The sequence below is a fragment of the Corella eumyota genome, chromosome 7 (genome assembly GCF_963082875.1).
Source record: "Corella eumyota chromosome 7, kaCorEumy4.1, whole genome shotgun sequence".
Taxonomy (NCBI): domain Eukaryota; kingdom Metazoa; phylum Chordata; class Ascidiacea; order Phlebobranchia; family Corellidae; genus Corella; species Corella eumyota.
In genome coordinates this window covers 6,019,926-6,039,915 of record NC_137496.1, presented here as the reverse complement: position 1 = coordinate 6,039,915, position 19,990 = coordinate 6,019,926, and the positions used below count along the sequence as shown (strand labels likewise).

The following is a 19,990-nucleotide window of genomic DNA, read 5'->3' as shown; positions in this document are numbered from 1 at the left end:
TTCTGCGTTTAGGATTTGTTTTAAGTAAAGTTATTAAACCTGTATTCGAGGTTTCGATAAAACATAAAAAACTAAAAAATTATTACTAAATAATTTTTTTTTGTATTTATCTTTATCCTCGATGTGGAAAGGTCCAATGCGCGACCTAAACATAGAGTTACAACTGTTGCCCGGACCCAGTTTCGAGTTGCCTGCGGCAGTTTGGGATATTATAGATTATAATTGCATGATAATTATGCTGCTGATTAAGTGCTGGCTCAGCAGGAGATTGTACTGTTTATAGGGCCTTACTCAAAGGCACTATAGCATGAGAGCAGTGGGGATTGAACCGACAACCTCATGTGGTGTAGCAGGTGTTTCTTAACACAACACCGCGCCCTGCAGGTGTTTTCTAAACGTATATTGGGCAAAAATAAATATGAAATAGTATACAAAATATTACATAGTCTAAATGTGATGTTAAAAATTTGATTTGGTAATTAAAACAAGTCATAATTAATAATATTTAGGCCTACAAAAATATTTTATATTATATTATGGTATATCCCCATATCCCTTCAAGAAATGAGAATAAAAGAAAAATAAGATTTAACAACAAAATAATTATACGAAAAAAAGAAATTTGTGACTTTTGGTATAAAAAGTATAATAGCAACTATATTATTTAGATATTCCTCTTTATAAATTTAGTATTTAATAACAAAAATTAGGAGTTGCCTCTTTAAGATCTGTACCGCGCAGAAATCCCAAACGCTATTAATTGATATATTAATGCAAATTGAGTACATTTATTTATTAACAACATCCAAACAATACCAGCGAACATTGAAACAATGCTTAACACGTTATCGTATTAGAGCAATACATATCCGGGGTATCTGCTTTATAATGAATAAGAAATGTCTTCCGAAATTCGGCGTGCGTGTGCCTGTCTGTTTCTATTGCGTTAAATATGATTCATTTTTGTGTAGTTTTAAATAATATTCTTAATTGAATACATTTAATGTGTTATAATAATATAACAAATATCTAGTAAGCTAAGTAAATTAGAAACAGACAATAATTAATACCAAAGATATAATAGTTTGTAATAGACTTACAAAATTTAAAATTTATGTAATAAAATACGTGCTTTTAATTTATACACGCTTATTAACTTTATGTGGTAACATTTTAAATGACCTTAAAATGAATTAACATTGACTATAGTTTTCTATAGGATTAAATAGTGCAAAATAATCATGGTTAAAACGATAGCGTTGATTGGATTTATTTTCGTTGTGGGACTCTGTTCAGCTGAAGGTAATCTTAGTTAATAAAATTTACAAGCTTTTTTTTATTTTACTTAATAGGTTTCACATTTTGATTTGGGTTTACTGTCGTGGCGTGATTTTTAGAGGCTCAAGGGCAAATATCGCGACTGTAAAACGACTTTAACAAAAATTCTTATGGTTTATACTACGATGTTATTATCGGCATACCGCAATATACCGGCACGGTGGTGTAGTGGTAAGATCGCTTGCTACACCACCATAAGGTCGTGGGTTGAACCCCCAACTGCTCTTAAGCTGTAGCGCCCCTGAATAAAGCGGTGTAAACGGTATAAACTCCTGCTGAGCCAGCACTTAATCAGCAGCATAACTACCGGGCAATTATAATCTGTATAATATCCCAAACTGCTAAAAGGCAACTACAGACTGGGTCGGAGTAACTGATTTTACTATGTTTATAGGTTGCGCATACGACCTTCCCACATCGAGGATAAACATAATACAAAAAAATCTGTCATAGGCTTAAATTGCAATATATATATTATATAAAGCATAACTGAACAGATTGTATGTATGTCCAACTTACAAAATTTTAAAATAAAATTTCCGTTTTCAGTGTGCGGGTAAACGAGCTTGGGCAATTATAAGTTAAGACTTATGCGTAAAGTTAAACTACGGCCGGTAGAGTGGATATGTTTTAGTGATCTTTATAAACAATGGTTTTTCTAATAAACCTTTCACGAGGACTAAAATGAGTTTTTTATAGAGGGAAAAATATATATTTTATTAATTTTAAAGTTTGACGACAAGTTATATTTTTTTTATAAGATTTTTTTTTTTGCTTTTAGGATTTGAAGAATTGTCAAGAGAGAGGAGAGGAGTAGTGGAGTTCAATGGAAGCAGAAATGGAAGCGATGATGATCCTATTAGTAAGTATTAATTCGAATTTACGTCGATGTGGAATGGGGACATTACTAGCTAACTACTTACTAGTTTAATTCGCCCACAATTTTAGGTTTCCTTTGTCATTTTTAAATAAATAAATCTAAAAATTTTAACTGAATCTATTGTTATGTTTAATCAGAATATCTTATATCGCATTATCAAAACACCAGCTACCATATGATTATTTAGTATAAAACTAATTAAAATAATGGTTATTAAGATACAAAATTATTATGTTATTGAAAATTATAGTCAAATTATAGATTTGTTTAAATAGATACTAACTTATTTTAAATATTCGACGCAATATTTTAATTTGTAGATTAAAAAATAATTTTTTTTATTAAAAATTTTTAACTAGCCAAACGTTTTTCCGTAAATTTTAATTTTTTTTATTATCGTTTGCAGTTTGGAGTAGAAATGTTGAATTTGAAATCCGATCCTCAATTAAATGCGATATTGACTCTGTTGCGATCAAGTAAGTTACTAAGTTGTTTATATAATTAAGTATAAGAATTAATGTTCAAACGAAAACTTCAAGTTTGAAAACAAAAATTTACCAAAAAATAAGGCCCCATCTACCGTTCTCTTTTTGGGAATTTTACCTTTTACCGTAAACTGACTTTACAGTAAAAAGAACTTTTTATAATTCTGGTTTTCAGAAAAATGTTAATTAAGTAGAATGGTTTTCGATATTATGAAATATTAAATAAAAGACAAAAATTTTTTACACCGAAAAATATAATTACGTTTTAAAATTTCATAAATTTTGCTTTACAGCGTTTTGGCCAGTTATGCTTTGTCATTGGGAGTTAGTGATATAGAGAAGGTCAACATGGTAGACAAAAATGGTAACTTGTATGCTACTGATGAATGCATAAAAGCAGACTTATCAGCCGGTTATTACAACCTTACTTTTGATTCCGACTTTGCTGCTTGTTCGTCTTCTGTGCAGGTAAAATTGCATTATTCAGTATATCAATCTTCTATGATTATAAAAACTTGTATAGCATATATTAGAAAAATCTAATTTATTGTTGATTTGTAAACTATAGTACAAAAACATATGTAACTAAATTATGACTTTTTTCAAAAATTTAACGGTCTTGTTAAAATACTCACAGTTAGAGGACGAATATGTAGTCGTCAACTACACCCTATGCGTGGTTCCTAGTTTGTCGGCGTCCTTGATCACGCGCGATAGAAACGTGTTTTTCTACTACAGTTGCCACTACGACCGAGACGTCGTGATCAGTTTGAGTTCGGGAACTAATTCCAGCGATTACATCTCTGCACTTGCCGCGTGAGTAAACTGAATTTGCCAGCATATTCAACACTATGTTGAGTTACCCCGACCCAGTCTCGAGTTGCCTTTAGCAGTTTGGAATAATATTTAGATTATAATTGCCCGATAATTATGCTGCTGATTCAGTGCTGGCTCAACCGGAGTTTATACCGTTTATAGCGCCTTACTCAAGGGCACTACAGCGTAAGAGCAGTGGAGATTGAACCCACGACCTTATGGTGGCAAAGCAAGTGTTCTTACCACTACACCACGCTGCCGGTTATTTTTTATGCACACCTTGGAACAGTTACTGTTTTTTTTTTCAGGGGCGAGGAAATTTTTTATTCGGAAGGTAATGGCGAAGACGAGTTGGGTCTAACTATGGATAGATTTACAGACTCGAGCTTCAACGTAACCGCCAATGACAGTTTACCTGTACCAATTGGAACTCGAGTTTATTTCGGAGTTTGGCTTACTACCTCTGATAGATTTGACGTCGTTTTACAAGTAAGTTTAAGTTTTAAATTTGTTTATCAGCGTTGTAGTTTTCCCGCAAGAACATTGCTTTTACTGTGCACAAGTTGTCAGCGCTTAATTTTGTAAAGTTCCTCTTCTTTTTTTTCATATCTTCTTAAGGGGATAGGTTTTAATATTTTTTATCGGGTAAGAGTGTGCGGTTTGGGGCGTGTCTAAGCTATCCGTAAACCCCGGGCTCAGGGGCAAATAGTGTGGTGTTGGTGCGGCTCGAACCCGAAACCTTTCGACTCGTAGTCCGACGCCATGTTTACCACACTACCGGATTAGTTCCTGATAACTTGCAGCATGTCTGCATTAAAAAACCTAATTGTTTTTTTAAAGAATGCATCCGCTTAAAGATAGATATCGTCATTAATTTTTAACACATTATCTACCTAACTTTTGTTTTTATTCTGTACGTCGCATAACAATTTTAAAACCTTTTTAAATTTTTTTTTCAGGGATTGAATTGTTATGCAACACCAGATATTAATGGATCTGAGGTGTTAAATAGATTTGATATTATCTCTGACGGGTGAGTTAACATTAAAATTTAAGGTTTTCGGCAAATCAAAAACCACTATTGTAACAAAATATAAGGTATGACATATACAAAAATTAATAGTTTATAAATAGATTCTCAACTTTGTGTATTTGAATAATTGACTATAATAACTTAATCGGATGTAGAAAAGCAATGTTAAAAGTGGCCGATCAGTTAATGGCTTCGAAGCGTTAATTTGGGTATTTTAATTAATATGTTAAAAAAAAATTTTTACCTAATTTTTTTGGATAATTTGACTTTGGGTAGAAATGAAAGTTAGCCATATAGAGTCGGTTTAATTTTTTTTTCATTTTTCTTGCCACGGCCTTTAAGTAGAACGCCAAGGGCAATTTTTTATACTATCTTAAGGCAAACTAGCAGGAAAATGACTGGGTAGTGTACAACTAAGTCAGCGATACCCAGAATAAAAAACAGAAACCTAAGATTTTGTCAAAGTAACGTAAACTTACCTATCTTTGCAATATAAAACCACAGTTCTGTTTACACAAACAATCCATAAATGATGGTGATTGGCTGATTTAAGCATTCTAATTTACAACCTTACAAAAAAAATAATACTCCCGTTTGTGGTGTGTGTGTATAACATAGCAGTCGAATTTTTTTGCAAATTGTGAACATATTATCACAATTAAAATTCACGAGCTACTCACTAGTTATAACAAAACTCGAAATTGTCTATAAAGTTAACAAGATTAAACTTTTTATATTTCTGAACACTGCAGATGTCCTGCGTACGATCAAACCGGTCTATTGGATTCGAATCGAGTCATTCAAAACTTTGTTGGAATACACTTCGAGTTTTCGTTTGTCGTTTTTAAGTGGGCAACGGAGATGCTAGACGAAATATACGTCCATTGTACAGTCAATGTTTGCGAGGGAGACCCTTCGTGTAGAATTCCCGTTGTGGTACGTGTAAAATTTGTTTTACGCAATTCTGAAATGCTAACAAAACATTCGAAGGATATATCAACAGGCCTGTGCCATAACCAGTTGGCTAATAGGTTATCCAACAAACATATGTAGCATAAAACAAAGTACTTTGCTCAAATTTTTAATTTGAATCTTTTTCATTAAGGGTCAAACAAAAAAAAATTAACATTTATTTAAACATTTTAAAGGAACCTTGCCCTACATTTGGCAGTGACAGGAGGCGAAGAGATGTCGGCGACACGGCAAGAATTCAAAAGACAACGTTTGGGCCTTTAAGCGTTGGTCAACCTATGCAAAACATTGTGATTCCTGAAAAACATTCCGAAGGTCCTCCACCGACTATTACTTTACTGGGAGATGCTGAATATATTGGGGAAAATGCTGTTGGAAAGTTGCACTGTAATCCAGTAAGTTAATAATAAAAAGTAGCCATGTTAAACTCGAATATGCAAAGAAACTTTACATTTTACATAAGATAGTTGTTGTAAAAAAGTAAGAAAGTACGATTAAGCCTTAAAGTCGTTTTTCTGATATTAAGAGTAATTCAATAAATAAATAGAAATATTTTTCAGATTCGACTTGGGTGCTCGCATGACTGCGCTGTAAACGGACAAAACAAGTTTGTGTGTTTTTGTCCTTCAGGGCTAATGCTTGGGGTAAATGGAAAGACTTGCACAGGTAAAAAAGGGAAAAAACAGCAGCGTGGTGTAGTGGTAAGAACACTTACTCCATCACCATGAGGTCGTGGGTTCAATCCCCACTGCTCTCATGCTGTAGCGCCCTTGAGTAAGGCGCTAAAAATCGGTATAAACTCATGCTGAGCCAGCACTTAATCAGCAGCATAATTACCGGACAATTTTAGTTTATATAATATCCCAAACTGCTAAAGGCAACTCGAGGCTCGGTCGCAGTAACTGATGTTACTCCATATATAAAAAGGTGTAGGCTAAGATTGTTAGTATTGTGGAATTGTTAAGCTCGTTCAGTATATTATCAATACTTGTATCTTTTATTATAATATTGTCACTTAACTATAAAAAAACATTAGTTACCTCGGCCCAGTCCTGTTGACTTTAGAAGTTTTAGCAGAGTTTTGTACCGTTTATAGTGCCTTTATGAGAAGCAGGGAAGCAATGAGAATAGAACTCAGGACCTCATGTAGCGAAGTCCGAAATTAAAATCACTAAACTAGACCGTCGGTACTGCTATTAAACAGCGATGTTAAATAAACGTTTAAATGTATTTTGTAGCATTCCACTTCAGTGATTACAGTCACAGTCAATTTAAGAAATACAAACTCAGCTCAAACGATGTTTCAGTTTCTATTTATGACGGCCTTATGCTTTTTGCGGCAGTCGCTGCACCGCTTGCCGCACTAGCTTATGCAAATTGCCAATAGCCTTAAAAATTTACAATATATAATCTATTAAAAAACAAATTTGGAATTGTTATATTATTAAAGTAAACTTGTACATTGCTTCAATAGCCTTTTTGTGAATTTTAAATAAATTGTTTTGTTTTATTAATCGGATACAATAAAGAACAAATTTTAAACAAAAAGTGTTTTTTTTATACATTAGGCTTTTTAAAAAGCTTAATAATCAGCTAAAAAGTTCAATATTATAAAGCTAAAATTAAATATTACAAAATTTTTAAGTTTACTGTAACTCCTTTACACTTTTTTAACAACATAAATTTCTGTAACGTGTTTTGCTACAATTTAACTTAGCTTTACCATATACAACCGACAGCGTGGTGTAGTGGTAAGAATACATGCTACACCACCATGAGGTCGTGTGTTCATTTCCCACTGCTTTCCCACATTAGTTACTATAAAACCAGGGGTAAACATAAATAAGTATATTGAATAACAATAAGCCAATACAATATGATATTTCTTAGTCTAAAATGAACCAATAAGAATATATGACATCATAAGATTAAAATAAGCCTACACTAAAAGTATCAACGTTCACAACGAATAAGGTAAGTTACAAATAGTTATTATAACTAATTAATATTCCTTATTTTTAAGTTATATTCGTTACAGTATCCCCATTTGAAAACATGGTAGTTTAAAAATTCAATCTGTAAAAATACCTTACTATGATTCCTTATCTTTATAATAACAACCAAGATAAAACTTATTTGCCCAATCCACTTACTATTTCTTGAAGATCTTTTTACCCTTGAGCGCAGCTGTATAGTTTTTATTGCCTAAAAAACTGCCTCCTTTTTGTTTTTTTGTACTGCATGGTCATTGTTAAATTCAGCTGTGATTTTTATTTTTAACCAAAAACCAATGTTTTTGTCTTTTTTATCGATCAATATTTTAACCTTTTTTTATTTTATAAATTAAAACAAGGCAGTCCATGTCTCTAAACAGGTCATGTCAGTGCAGTTGACATTTTCACTATAACATTCACCGTATCTGTGCAATATTTTTTCAATTGGCAGTCCATGCAGATAGCAGGTCGTGCCAAACTTTTGTGAACCTAATTATGTATATATATTAATGTATATGCTTTTTTTATTTTTTTTATTATCAAGTTTTTTACCGAAATAATTACCTTTTTGCACGTTTGTTTAACTGCACCTAATTTCTCAAAAAAGAAGTTTTCTAATACACTGTGTTCCACAATTTCAGTATCTTCCCTGTCTGATTATAATTTAAAATCTTTTCCAACATACCTGATTACAAAAGCTCTTATTACTTTAAAAACTTAGAAAAAAGAAACTGCCGAAAAATATCTATTAAGCTACTCTTAACCTTCTTATACAATCAATGACAGGAACTTCATTTAGCAATGCAATTTCTATTTAAACTTAACTTAGTAGGCTAATGCTATTAAAATTCTTTTATTTGTTAGGATTATTTTTTTCTTTATTATACTTAAATTAACACTGTGTTTTTTCTTTTTATATGTAAACCCCCCTACTGGTTGTTAGGTTGTTTATATCTACACATTGTATGCGTAATACTTTATGGAAGGCCATTCTGGGACGTTCTTTTTTTAGTTAAGTTTATTTAGGTTGGTTCCTTTATCACATGCAATTTATCGTGACCAGGTTTTGCTTTTCTACTATAGAGCCATACTCGGTTATGTATTAAATGTAATATTTTTCTTTTCTTGCATTTTCCTGTTGTTTTTATGGGGACGCCGAAACTATTGGAAAAAAATATTGGAACGGATTTTAATAAAAAAAAATAAATGAAACGGATTTCATAAAAGCAGATTTTAACGGATTTATTTTTAAGACGGATTTTCAAAATATGAAAACAAATGGAACGGATATCATAAAAGCGGATTTTGACGGATTATATTTTAAGGCGGACTTTAAGAAAATAATGTTTAAAAAAAATGGTAAAAAAAGCCAATTTAAATCTAACAAAAATAAAAAAAAATAATTTAATTGAGTTGTTTCATGGACAATTAGAGTAACAGCCTGAACTAATTATAGAATGAGGGGTATAGTAGGGGTATAGTTTAAGTTAAATAATTATTTAGGGCAAGTGAGGGTATAGTTTAGGTTTAAAAATTATTTGTTAAAAAATACACTTGATAAAGATTCGTTTCATTTTTTTTGGGTTTTTATTTTTTTTTCTATTTGTTTTCGTGTAATATTTTTTCGCCAAAAGTTATGCGTCAAAAAAATCCGCTTCACTAAAATCGGTTCCATTTGTTTCTGTTTCATTTGTTTCGTTTTCATTTGTTTCAGTTCCATTTGTTTCTTTACAACAGTTTTTAGCGCCTCGTTGTTATTATTATATTTATTCTTATTTCACTCTTTTTTTATTGTGTGTGAAATTTTAAATGTATTCTATTTTTATCGTAATTATTTGTAATTGAATTTATACCGATTTTGGTGACCATGCCATAACATACTTACAATATTTATGTACACATTAATATTTATGGCAATTTTTTAAATCATTAAGTTGATTTTGTCATTTTTTCCCGTAGCACAAATGTAATATTTATTGCCCATCTTTTTTTAACTTTTATTAATGTGCGAAAAACCTAAACAAAAAAAATAAGTTGCTTGTTTGTTTATTAAAATTTGAGGGCGTGTTTAGATTTGAGAATTTCTTTTCAAATTGTTATTTTTAAAATTAATCAAAAATGTTATTTTTACAATAAAAAAGTCTTTTATAATATGTTCACACTTTATATTTATTGATAGATTATTATTATGTGGTAAGCCAACTTATATATATTGTTTTCGTTACTTTTACGGTTTGGGTATCGTGAGATTTGTTATCTTAACTTTTGTGACCAAAAACCATTTTTTGCATTGGCCTTTTAGGTTGAATAAAAAAATGTTGCAATTAAGAAACTTTAAAAGAATAAAAAATTTATTTTATTTTTGTAAGCATAATCGTTTTTTTTAATCTAAAAAAATAAAATAAGATATTAACCATACGAAACGACGTTTTACATAAAATCACAAAATAACTCGCTTAAAAAACCTTATAAATATTTTTAGTGCAAGATTATATATAAATATAACGCAAGGTACACATTTAGTGTCGGAATAGAAACCCTTTGCAGGTATAGCTTAAAGCTCATTATAACATGCACACCATTTCTTTATAGTAATATAAAAAAAAAACTTTAAAGCAACATTCAAAAATATTCATTTAATAAAAAATTTACCATCTTAAGGTAATACGAATAAAAAAATTTAACAAAAGTTGTCCGTAAGATGTTGAGTTTTAAACCTGACAATAGCCTACTAAATTATTTCTATATTTTAAAATTCTATTACAAAAAACAATACATATTTTTGTCACCAAACGTGAATACCATTTATATTTTCAAACCACAAAGAAATAATTGTAAACTATTTAAAAAAAATATATATATATAAAAATGTTAAAATTAGGTTTAAAAATTGAATTTATGTTAAAATTTCGTTTATTTCCTAGAAAGAATAAGGCAACTAACTGCGTAAAAAGCATATAGTAAACATGGCATATACCTGAATGATCATTAGTGCTTTACGTATCTATTTCCTCCAGCCTTATACGTCAACAACTAAAAAACTGTAAACTAGATATGTAACGGTCATACTACCGTTTTTATCATTATGCGCAAGCGCTAAAAGGGAGGAAATAGAATAAAAGTGAATCAGCAACTCGAGTCTTTAATATTCTATTTCTGTAATTATGATATGTAACTTGGTGACGTTTCAAGCCGTTTGGTTTTTTGGTTGTAGTGAATTTAGGATGGCATGTAATTTAACTTGTATATACAGAAAATTACAAAATATAGATAACGAAATCTGAGGGAATATATAGAAGTATTTTTTTATTTGACAGCACTAGCTGATTAACAATTAAAATGAAACGTATGTTGCTACTATTGTTTATATTTTGTAAATTGAGAATTTATTTGTCGCAACCGATCAGCAGCTGTCCCATTACTGAAACCGAAGTAAAAAGGCTACAGGGCAATGTGAGCATATATTGTATAGAAATTTTGTATATCATTATTTTTTTAATTGTAACAATACTTTTTAAGTTGTCAATATTTTTAAATAATTTATTAACCTAGTAAAAATATCGGTTATTGCGCATTAAGCCTATATTCTTTTTATGCAAAAACACCAAAATTTTAAGCCTTTTTGAACTTTCAGAATTATCCGAAGTAAAGTAATTTTGCAAATTGATTGTTTTTTATATATCTTTATCCTCGATGTGGGAAAGTCGAAAGCATGACCTAAACATAGAGCAACATCAGTTACTCCGATCCAGTCTCGAGTTGCTTGGGGCAGTTTGGGATAATATGTAGATTATAATTGCCGGATAATTATACTGCTGATTAAGTGCCGGCTCAGCAGGAGTTCAAACCGTTTATAGCGCCTTACTTAATGGCGCTACAACAGCAGTGGGGATTGAACCCACGACCTCATGGTGATGAGCAAGTGTTCTTACTACTACACCACGCTGCTGGTTTTCTTTTGGGAAAAAACACATCAAAATTTTAATGCTTTCTTTAAATTTTAAGATTTATCCGAAGTAAAGTAATTTTGCAAATTGATTGTTCATCAACACTATTTGTAATACCAACAAGCATTACTATATGTTTCTTTTTTATTATAATTTTTTTATGGGAGTTTTGTTTAAAGCTATTAAGAAAACTAAAATATTATTGTATTAAAAGGGAATTGAAAATTGCTATGCGTATTTTGAAACCAGCACTAGCCCATCCTTGGCAAGGAAAAGGTGCCGAACGTTTTTTAACGGTTTTTTAGCACGAATTAACGACACGGGCGAGCTGGATAAAGTGGTTTCCAATATCAAAGTTAATACTGCAAACATAATTGTGGATATTGTGTGTCGTCCAGACGAACCCTGTATTTGGTCTGATGGTACGACTTTAAGTAAGTTAAATATCTCACAACTTTGAGTTAATTGTTATTTTTTTCCTATTTTTTCTTGACGTAAATAGGTTAACGTTACTCCGACCAAGTCTCGAGTTGGGGTTGGTAGATTTGAATATTGTAGACTATAATTGCATGATAATTAAACCGCTGATTGGTATTTGGCTTAGCAGTAAGCCATACCATATAAAGCGCCTTACTTAAAGGCGTTATAGCATTTGAAAACATTAAATAAGGCAACTTTTTTTTCCATATCACCTTAAGGTAAGAGGTTTTGTATTTTTTTATTGGGTAGGGGTGTGATACTGTGGCGTGATTCAGCTTTCCGTAAACGCCGGGTTCAAGGACGAATAGTGTGGCATTGGTGCAGCTCGAATCCAAAACCTTTTAGCTCGTAGACCGCTGCAATGACCGCTTAACCACACTACCAGACGCAACTATAAATAAAAAAAGAAATACATTTTAAACTATTGTGCAGGTTCTGAAATGATGGCAAGGCTAAGTGATCCAATCACAACAAGGTGTGGAGCTCTTAACGGTAACTCAGAGCCTAGGTACACACAGTGGTCGACAATAAACTGTGAAACACATCACCACTTCATCTGCCAAACGTTAGCAGGTAACAACAATTGTTTATAACAAACAATATTTGTATAAGATTGTTCGACTTGACACAGCAGCTTTGATTTGTCTTTGATAATTTTTATAAAAAGTGATTTATTGGCATAAACGATTTATAATTTGGCAATATTAAAATACTACCCTACCGCAAATCTCTATTTAAGCAATAATATTTTTTTTAAATAAATAATTAAATACTTGGGACATTTTTTTATATATTAGTTTACCCTGGATCTAAAAATACACATAGAGAAATAAACGTTTATTGTCAGTTAAAGTTTTTATAAGTTCTATTTGCCCAATAACTTATGTAGTGAAAGTTATTGTTTTGACCACTACACCCCACTACCGGTTCAAAAACAACCACTAAAACATCACCTAAAAGACCCAGCGTGAACTTAAAGCGACTATTGAGTTGCTCCATTAACCGCTTTAAAACGTTAATATAATACCCCAGCAGGTTTCTTCCAACCTGCTTCAAAACGGTTAATGGCTCCATCTTTTGTGCGCTTTAAAGCGCTTAATGGCGCTAAATGGCGTCTTTTTATAGATAAAGTTATATTTGGCAAAAATTCAAAAGTGTGATTCGCTAAACAACGATGTTTCGCCATCTTTTAATATATTTTTTTATTTGATGAATAACAATTGAAGGTAAACAAAATCCAACAATGAAACTGTTTAACAACTAATGATTTAGTAATTTGCAGTAAAAATGTTCAAAGTTTCGTTTTCTAAACTGTTTTGACTTCACAGTAAATAAAGTTAAATAAAATTTGTGAATATTAACCGAGGTGAATAAATTCGTAGTACAACCCGTTCATTTATCTTCTTACTAATTTTCAGTAATTAATCTTTAAAAAGTGACACACTTTGCAGCGTATCGAAATAAAAATAACCAAGACTTCCTTTTTTTATAGGCTACAACATAAGATTTAAACCTATTGCTTAAAGCATGAAGTCATTAATAAGAAATAATATTTTACATAAAACGTAATATACAAAAAAGTAAAAATCGTTTTTTTTTTCTATTTCTTAATCGAAAAATTAGGCCTCGTTATTTCTTATTTTATTATTTTAATTTTTCTTAATTTTTTAATAAATTTTAGTGATAAAAGATGAAGAAAAATGCGGGGTCGATTCTTATGTGTATGACAACAACTGCTACAAGCTGTCTCCGGAAAATCTGTCTTATAACGCCGCCAAATCGCTGTGTCGCTCCGAAGGTGGCGTTCTTACCGACCTAAAGTCTCAGGAAAGCATTATAGCTCTTGTAAACTACTTACAAGAGAGCGGAATAACTAATGATATTTGGGCGGGTTCTGTTCGCGTGGAAACAGGCAATCAGGTAAGACGAAAGAGTTACTTTTTTTTCTAGGTTTTATATTTTTTATTGGGTAAGGGTGTAATATCGTGACGTGTTTGAGCTATTCTTAAACGCCGGACATAAGGGCGAATAGTGTGGCAATGATGCGGCTCGAACCGGAAACCTTTCTGCTTGTAGTCCGCTGCCATGACCGCTACCACACTGCCGAATCAAAATAAGTTATTGTAATTTACACATAAAGTAACATTTGTTACGACGACTCAGCCTTAAGTGGCAGTTTAGATATTATAAAGAATGTTAACCAATATTTTATCTACCGATTGGGTTTTGGTTTGTACCTTTTCCTTACTCGAAACCGCTGCTAGATGAAAGCGGTGGTTATTGAAAAAATGTTGTAAGCCAAGTGTTCCAACCACTACACCACGACATTTGCAATATATCATAACTAAGCCTATTTACCCTTTAGTTACCGCCTTCAGTAACCCAAGACGCCAGGGAAGGCATTTATATTACTAAAGATAACGTAGAAGACAATTTGTTGGACGAACACACGGATTGGAGGTGGTCAGTAGACGATCAAGTTTTAGCACGAGGTTTGTGCCAGTACAACCCAACACCGAAGCCAGTAGTAGGTGAAGGAATTAACATTAATCTGTTGTTCATAATTTTTTTCAATATTTTTATCCCTAACAAGGCTTCACTACATAAACATAAAGTATTCTGTCACCCCGACTCAGTCTCGAGTTGCCTTTTGCAGTTTAGGATATTACAGATTATAATTGTCCGATAATTAAGATGCTGATTAAGTATTGACTTAGTAAAAGTTCATACCGTTTACAGTGCCTTACTTAAAAAACTGCAGCAAGAGAGCAGTGGAGATCAAACCCATGACCTCAAAAGTTAAATTAAAAAGTTAAAATAGTTAAAATCATACGTAGATTGTGTAAAAACTAATTTTTTTAAAGTTATACAAATATTTTAGACAATTTGTTAGTTCGTTCAGCAAAAATCGGTTAAAATTCGTTTAAAATTTGCTTTTCAAACGTTATACATCGTACATAATAACATGTATACATATCCAAAATACCTTAATCAAATAGAAACAAAGTTAGTTGTTATAAACGGTAAAAGGGATAACATGGCACTCATAACTGTAAAGAAATAACACTTAACATATCTTCACGTATTACTGTAAATATTTAGCTTATTGGGACCTAAAACATTATAAATAATTACAAAAAAAAAAGAAATATAAAAAAGTACAACGCCACGTGATAAACTTATCCGGGACACTAAGATATCTAAACATAGAAATACTAAATAAAATTGTATTTAATTTGTTTGTAACGTTACAATAAATGCCATATAAAAAAACTATATAAAACGAATAATAAATTTTGCTTTATAAAACTAGTAAAAATTTTCTACTAAAAATATTATTATTTTTACCTCACAGGTGTAACAACAGAACCAGTAACGGGAATCCCCTCAAATGAAACAACCGCTTCTACAAGCACTGCTGCAGTTATTGCAGCAAATAATTCAAGTGATGTTATAGGTAAAATAAATAATAAAATTACTAAAAACAATCCTAAAAATGCTGTGCGTTTTATTCATACGGACAAAAGCATTTAACGTTGCTTGTTATTAAAAAAATCATAAATTGTTCAAGTATTTTTATTACAGTAATTGTCGTCTCCATTTGCATTCTTCTTATTGTTATCATATGCGTTGTTTTGGCTATTCGAAAATTTAGACGACCGCCAAGGTGAATTATATGTTGTGTTTAAAAACTAACTCCCCTAGTTTGGGAGATCTTTAAAATTTTAAGAAATTCAATTAGTATTTTGCAGAAAGCAGTCTGGCAATAGCGTCCTGTACAACGCCGCTGATGAATTACAACCAAACAGTCGAAGGGAAAGTAAGTTTTTTATTTGTCGTTTAACATTTTTTTGTATATCTTTATCCTCGATGTGGAAAGGTTCAATGCACGACCTAAACATAGAGTAATAACTGTTACTCCGACCCAGGCTCGAGTTGCGTTTAGCAGTTTGGGATATTATAGATTATAATAGCCCGATAATTATGCTGCTGATTGGTGCTGGCTCAGCAAAAGTTCGTACCGTTTATAGCGCTTTACTGAAGGGCGCTACAGCATTAGAGCAGTGTCGATTGAACCCACGACCTCATAGTGGTATAGCAAGTGTTCTTACCACTACACCACGCTGCCGGACTTGTAAATTAATGTTAGAGTTAAAGGGTTGAGTTTACATTTATAAAATAACTTTCGCTACACAGGCATAGTTTTAAAAGGTTTTTGATAGTTTGAAATATTGTTAAGCAAGATTTTTGCCTAATTTTTAAGCTGTCAATTGCTTTTTTGACTTTGCAAAAGTAAGACTGTTATCAAAAAATTGGCTGATCTTTAAACACTTTGCTAAAAAATAAGATTTTTTTTATGGTTGTCCATATTCAGCTTTTGTGGCGCAATAAAATATATTATTCAATGCGTAAATGGTCTTTTAAAATAAAAGATCTTTAAAAAATAAGTTAAATTCCGCGGCATCTATGTTTAGGTAATGTTGGATACTTGGAGCCAATTTCAGGACGACCACCTATAGCTGTGCCTACAATTTCCTGCCAGCACAACTATTCGCAGGTATAAGATCACACAAACTGCCTAACTTTAAAACAATTTTAAGTAATTAAAAAAAAACAAAATAAGGTAAAAATGGTAAGGCACTTAGCAGCCATATATATCTATTGTAATTGCTCGTAGTGGCCCACAGCATAATGATTCAAATCCAATAAAAAGGCCTTAAATAAGTGGTGCGTAGGTAATTTAGCGCGGGTGTATATCAGTTGCAGGTCGCAGCTATATTACGACAATTAATATTCAATCCTTAGGGAGGGGAACTAACTATAGGACTAACTTGATCTTATTTATTTTTCATGGAAAGATTCCGTCGCTATCTATTGAAAATATTTATTCAACCATTGGCACATCAAACCAACAACCTGATTCACTTAACGTAGAAGGTAAAATAGTTAGTATTGAATAAGTTTTTGCCCATATGCGTGTAAAACAAATTTGAGGCGCAAGTTTAAGTAACTAAGACTTTCCAACAATATTATCAAATCCATTTAATCTGGGATAGGCCTAATATTATTATTTGATCGAAAACCGTTCGACCGAATAGATATTTTGCTTAAAAGATGCCCGAAACGCCATTTTACAAACAATGTTACATTTACTTTGAACCTGCACATGGGCCTACAGCTTTTTTGGTGATTTTTTATATGTTGAAAATGTTAAAATGGTGTAGTGAACCGGTCATGGCGTTGGACTACGAGCCGAAAGGTTTCGGTTCAAACCGCACCATTTCCACACTATTCGCCCTTGAGCCAGGCGTTTTCAGATAGCTTAAACACGTCCTAACTGCACACTCTTACTAGATAAAACTATAAAAATCTATCCCCTTAAGGGGATATGAAAATGTGTTAAACCCAATTTAGGTAAAATGTCGTTTTTTTTAATTTTGGGTTTCAGTCAAATGGAGATCGATGTTGTGGGCAAATATAATTTTAACTATTTCGTTTTATAGGCCAAGATGACAGTTATTCGCGAATCAGTTTTCCAGAAAATCATTCTCCACGTAAGTAAAGGCGCGAACAATAAACGTACAGTTAAAATTTTGGGCGATTGCAGGTTGTTAGAAATCATATAGAAAATGTTAAAAACATGATTTCTTTTAATGAAAACAAATTTTACAGCCTAATCACAGAGTAACTATAGGTATCTGTATACTCGGTACCAAGCTTTTGTCGGATTTTTACATTGTAATGCCTAGATTATAACTTGCCTATTAATTTTTGACTAAGCATGAATAAGTACTACCTTTAGTATTAAAGGGCTGTACGGCATTATAGCATTGGGGATCTAAGACAGGACCTCGTGTAGTGAAGCCAAATATCTTACACGCCAACTTAAACGTTTTTGTATAAAAAACTAAAACCCAAACAGGGCATTTTTCCTGTGGCCGTTTTATTTTTTTTTTGTTTTTTTTTTAAATGACTCTACTGCTGTTTGATAAAATAATTTATTAACCTTTTAAAATTTTTAGATCCCTCAGAAACAGACGTAGAAGTGTCGCCTTTTCATACACAAATTAAAACAGAAAACTCCGATAAAAACTACTCCAAAATAAACCCTTCAAATGTTAGCACAAGTTTAGATTTAAAAAATATTTTATTAAATTCCGATTTTAAAAGTTACTTATAGTTTTCATATCTTTTTATTCTCGATGTTTAAAGACTGACTTTAGTCTAACATAGAAAATATTTGTGGTCCTGACTTAATATCAAAATGCTTTATCCACGATGTGGGAAGGTCGAATGCGCAACCTAAACATAAGAGTAACATTAGTTACTCCGACCCAGTCTCGAGTTGCCTTTAGCAGTTCGGGATATTATACATTATATTGCCTTGTTATTATGCTGCTGATTAAGTGCTGGCTCAGCAGGATTTCATACCGTTTATAGCACCTTCCTCAAGGTCGTTACATCATGAGAGCAGTGGGGATTGAACCCACAACCTCATGGTACTGTAGAAGTCTTATTACCACTTCACCACGCACTTTGTAAAACGTTTGCAAAACATTACTAACAATACAGCGTTCATCTCAAGTCGAAGACAGCGGCTCAGAAGCAAACAAGAACTTAATTCCAGAGGTTTCTTATGCGGAACTCGACGTTGAATCCGCAAATTCTGACGTCGAAGACAATATTGAAACTGAGCTCTGCAAATCAGCGATCAGCCTAAATTACGCCGAACTAAATCTTCACGACGAAGACGAACGTTATCGAAACGATCATGACTTAAACGAGTCATACCAGGCAATAGCAATGGGTCAAAAGGTCATAAAAACGACCGATTAACTTTACCGATAGTTGCAATAGCAAACAACAGACTCTGTCTAGGAAATTACAAATTTGACGCAATTACCCACGTTTGAACGCGTACAAAACCACGCATACCATCTGCAAAAACATTAAGTAAAATTAATAAGGTTAAAGATGGGCCAATGTAACCTATTAATCATATTTAAAACTAGTTGGGTCATAATAATGCTTGGCCGGTGTCACCAAATAGATTTTATGTTTACACTTTAAAGTTGACTATTTTACGTTAATAAATTTACAAACAATTTAAAAGATTTTTAGAGAAATTATTGAGCTGATAGTTACCAAAACAAACGTAACAAACTTTCTTTAAAAGCCAGTTTAAAGGTATTGACTTAACTGTACAAAAAATATTTACGCAATACAAAAGTGTTTTTGTAGTAAACGTAATAGAACACACGTCGGCAAAAACGCATCATCAACGCCATATTTACGTACAGGATATATGCATTTCTACGTCGAAATACTTTTATCAGCATTAAAAACCCTAAAAAATATCATTTTAATCGCACTTGCTTTAGAAACCAGACCTAGCTTTAGTTAAAGATTGGGTTGAGCCATTTTTAATGCGATCGGACGGCGATTCATATTATAACAACAACAGGTATGCTCTATATGCTCGCGTAGTTAACCTTCAAAGATCGATACAAGCGCGCGAGATTGAAATAAGGCAAGCGTTGGATAGCCTCGACACCCGGTTGGATACACTACAAGAGAGGGTTCGAACTTCGAGGGTCGCACACGAAAACCTGATGGTCGAACTACAGGACTTGGAGAACGTCGTCCAACGTTACAGAGAGCAACTTGTTGCAAGAAATGCTGAATTGCGAAACGAGCTACTCCGTCAATAAGGAAAATACTGAGACAGAATTATTTAAAAGAAGTAAGGCAAATGAAAGCAACACTATATATACATTCTTGAGCTTAACGACATGTCTGTAGCTATATTCTTATCTTTAAGTTTTATTTGTGTTTTAAAACTACCACTAAAGGCATTATAACCGTATTTCTAAACATTTAATAATGGTATACCCGGCATAAAGTGCGGTAGTGTGGTTAAGCGAACTACAGGCTGAAAGATTTAGTGTTCGAGACGCACCATTGCCACACTATTCGCCCTTAAGCACGGCGTTTACGGATAGCTCAAACACGTCACAATATCACACCCCCACCCAATAAAAAAT

The 19,990-nt window shown here is 32.4% G+C and overlaps 2 protein-coding genes across 2 annotated transcripts; both read left to right on the top strand.

Moving 5' to 3' along the window:
• The first annotated feature begins 1,241 nt into the window (after window positions 1-1,241).
• On the top strand, window positions 1,242-6,911 carry LOC145760174 (ZP domain-containing protein-like). The gene is made up of 11 exons (XM_082574053.1): window positions 1,242-1,302; window positions 2,120-2,200; window positions 2,625-2,694; window positions 2,997-3,171; window positions 3,341-3,519; window positions 3,828-4,008; window positions 4,479-4,552; window positions 5,305-5,488; window positions 5,701-5,919; window positions 6,085-6,190; window positions 6,763-6,911. The coding sequence occupies exons 1-11, from the start codon at window positions 1,242-1,244 to the stop codon at window positions 6,909-6,911; spliced, it is 1,479 nt and encodes a 492-aa protein (XP_082430179.1).
• A 1,875-nt stretch (window positions 6,912-8,786) lies between these two features.
• On the top strand, window positions 8,787-18,980 carry LOC145760173 (uncharacterized). Its single transcript, XM_082574052.1, has 13 exons — window positions 8,787-8,877; window positions 11,771-11,899; window positions 12,378-12,518; window positions 13,627-13,865; window positions 14,311-14,476; window positions 15,301-15,402; window positions 15,531-15,612; window positions 15,698-15,765; window positions 16,421-16,503; window positions 16,805-16,883; window positions 17,450-17,500; window positions 17,969-18,063; window positions 18,519-18,980. The coding sequence occupies exons 1-13, from the start codon at window positions 8,787-8,789 to the stop codon at window positions 18,780-18,782; spliced, it is 1,590 nt and encodes a 529-aa protein (XP_082430178.1). The 3' UTR covers window positions 18,783-18,980.
• Window positions 18,981-19,990: the final 1,010 nt, after the last annotated feature.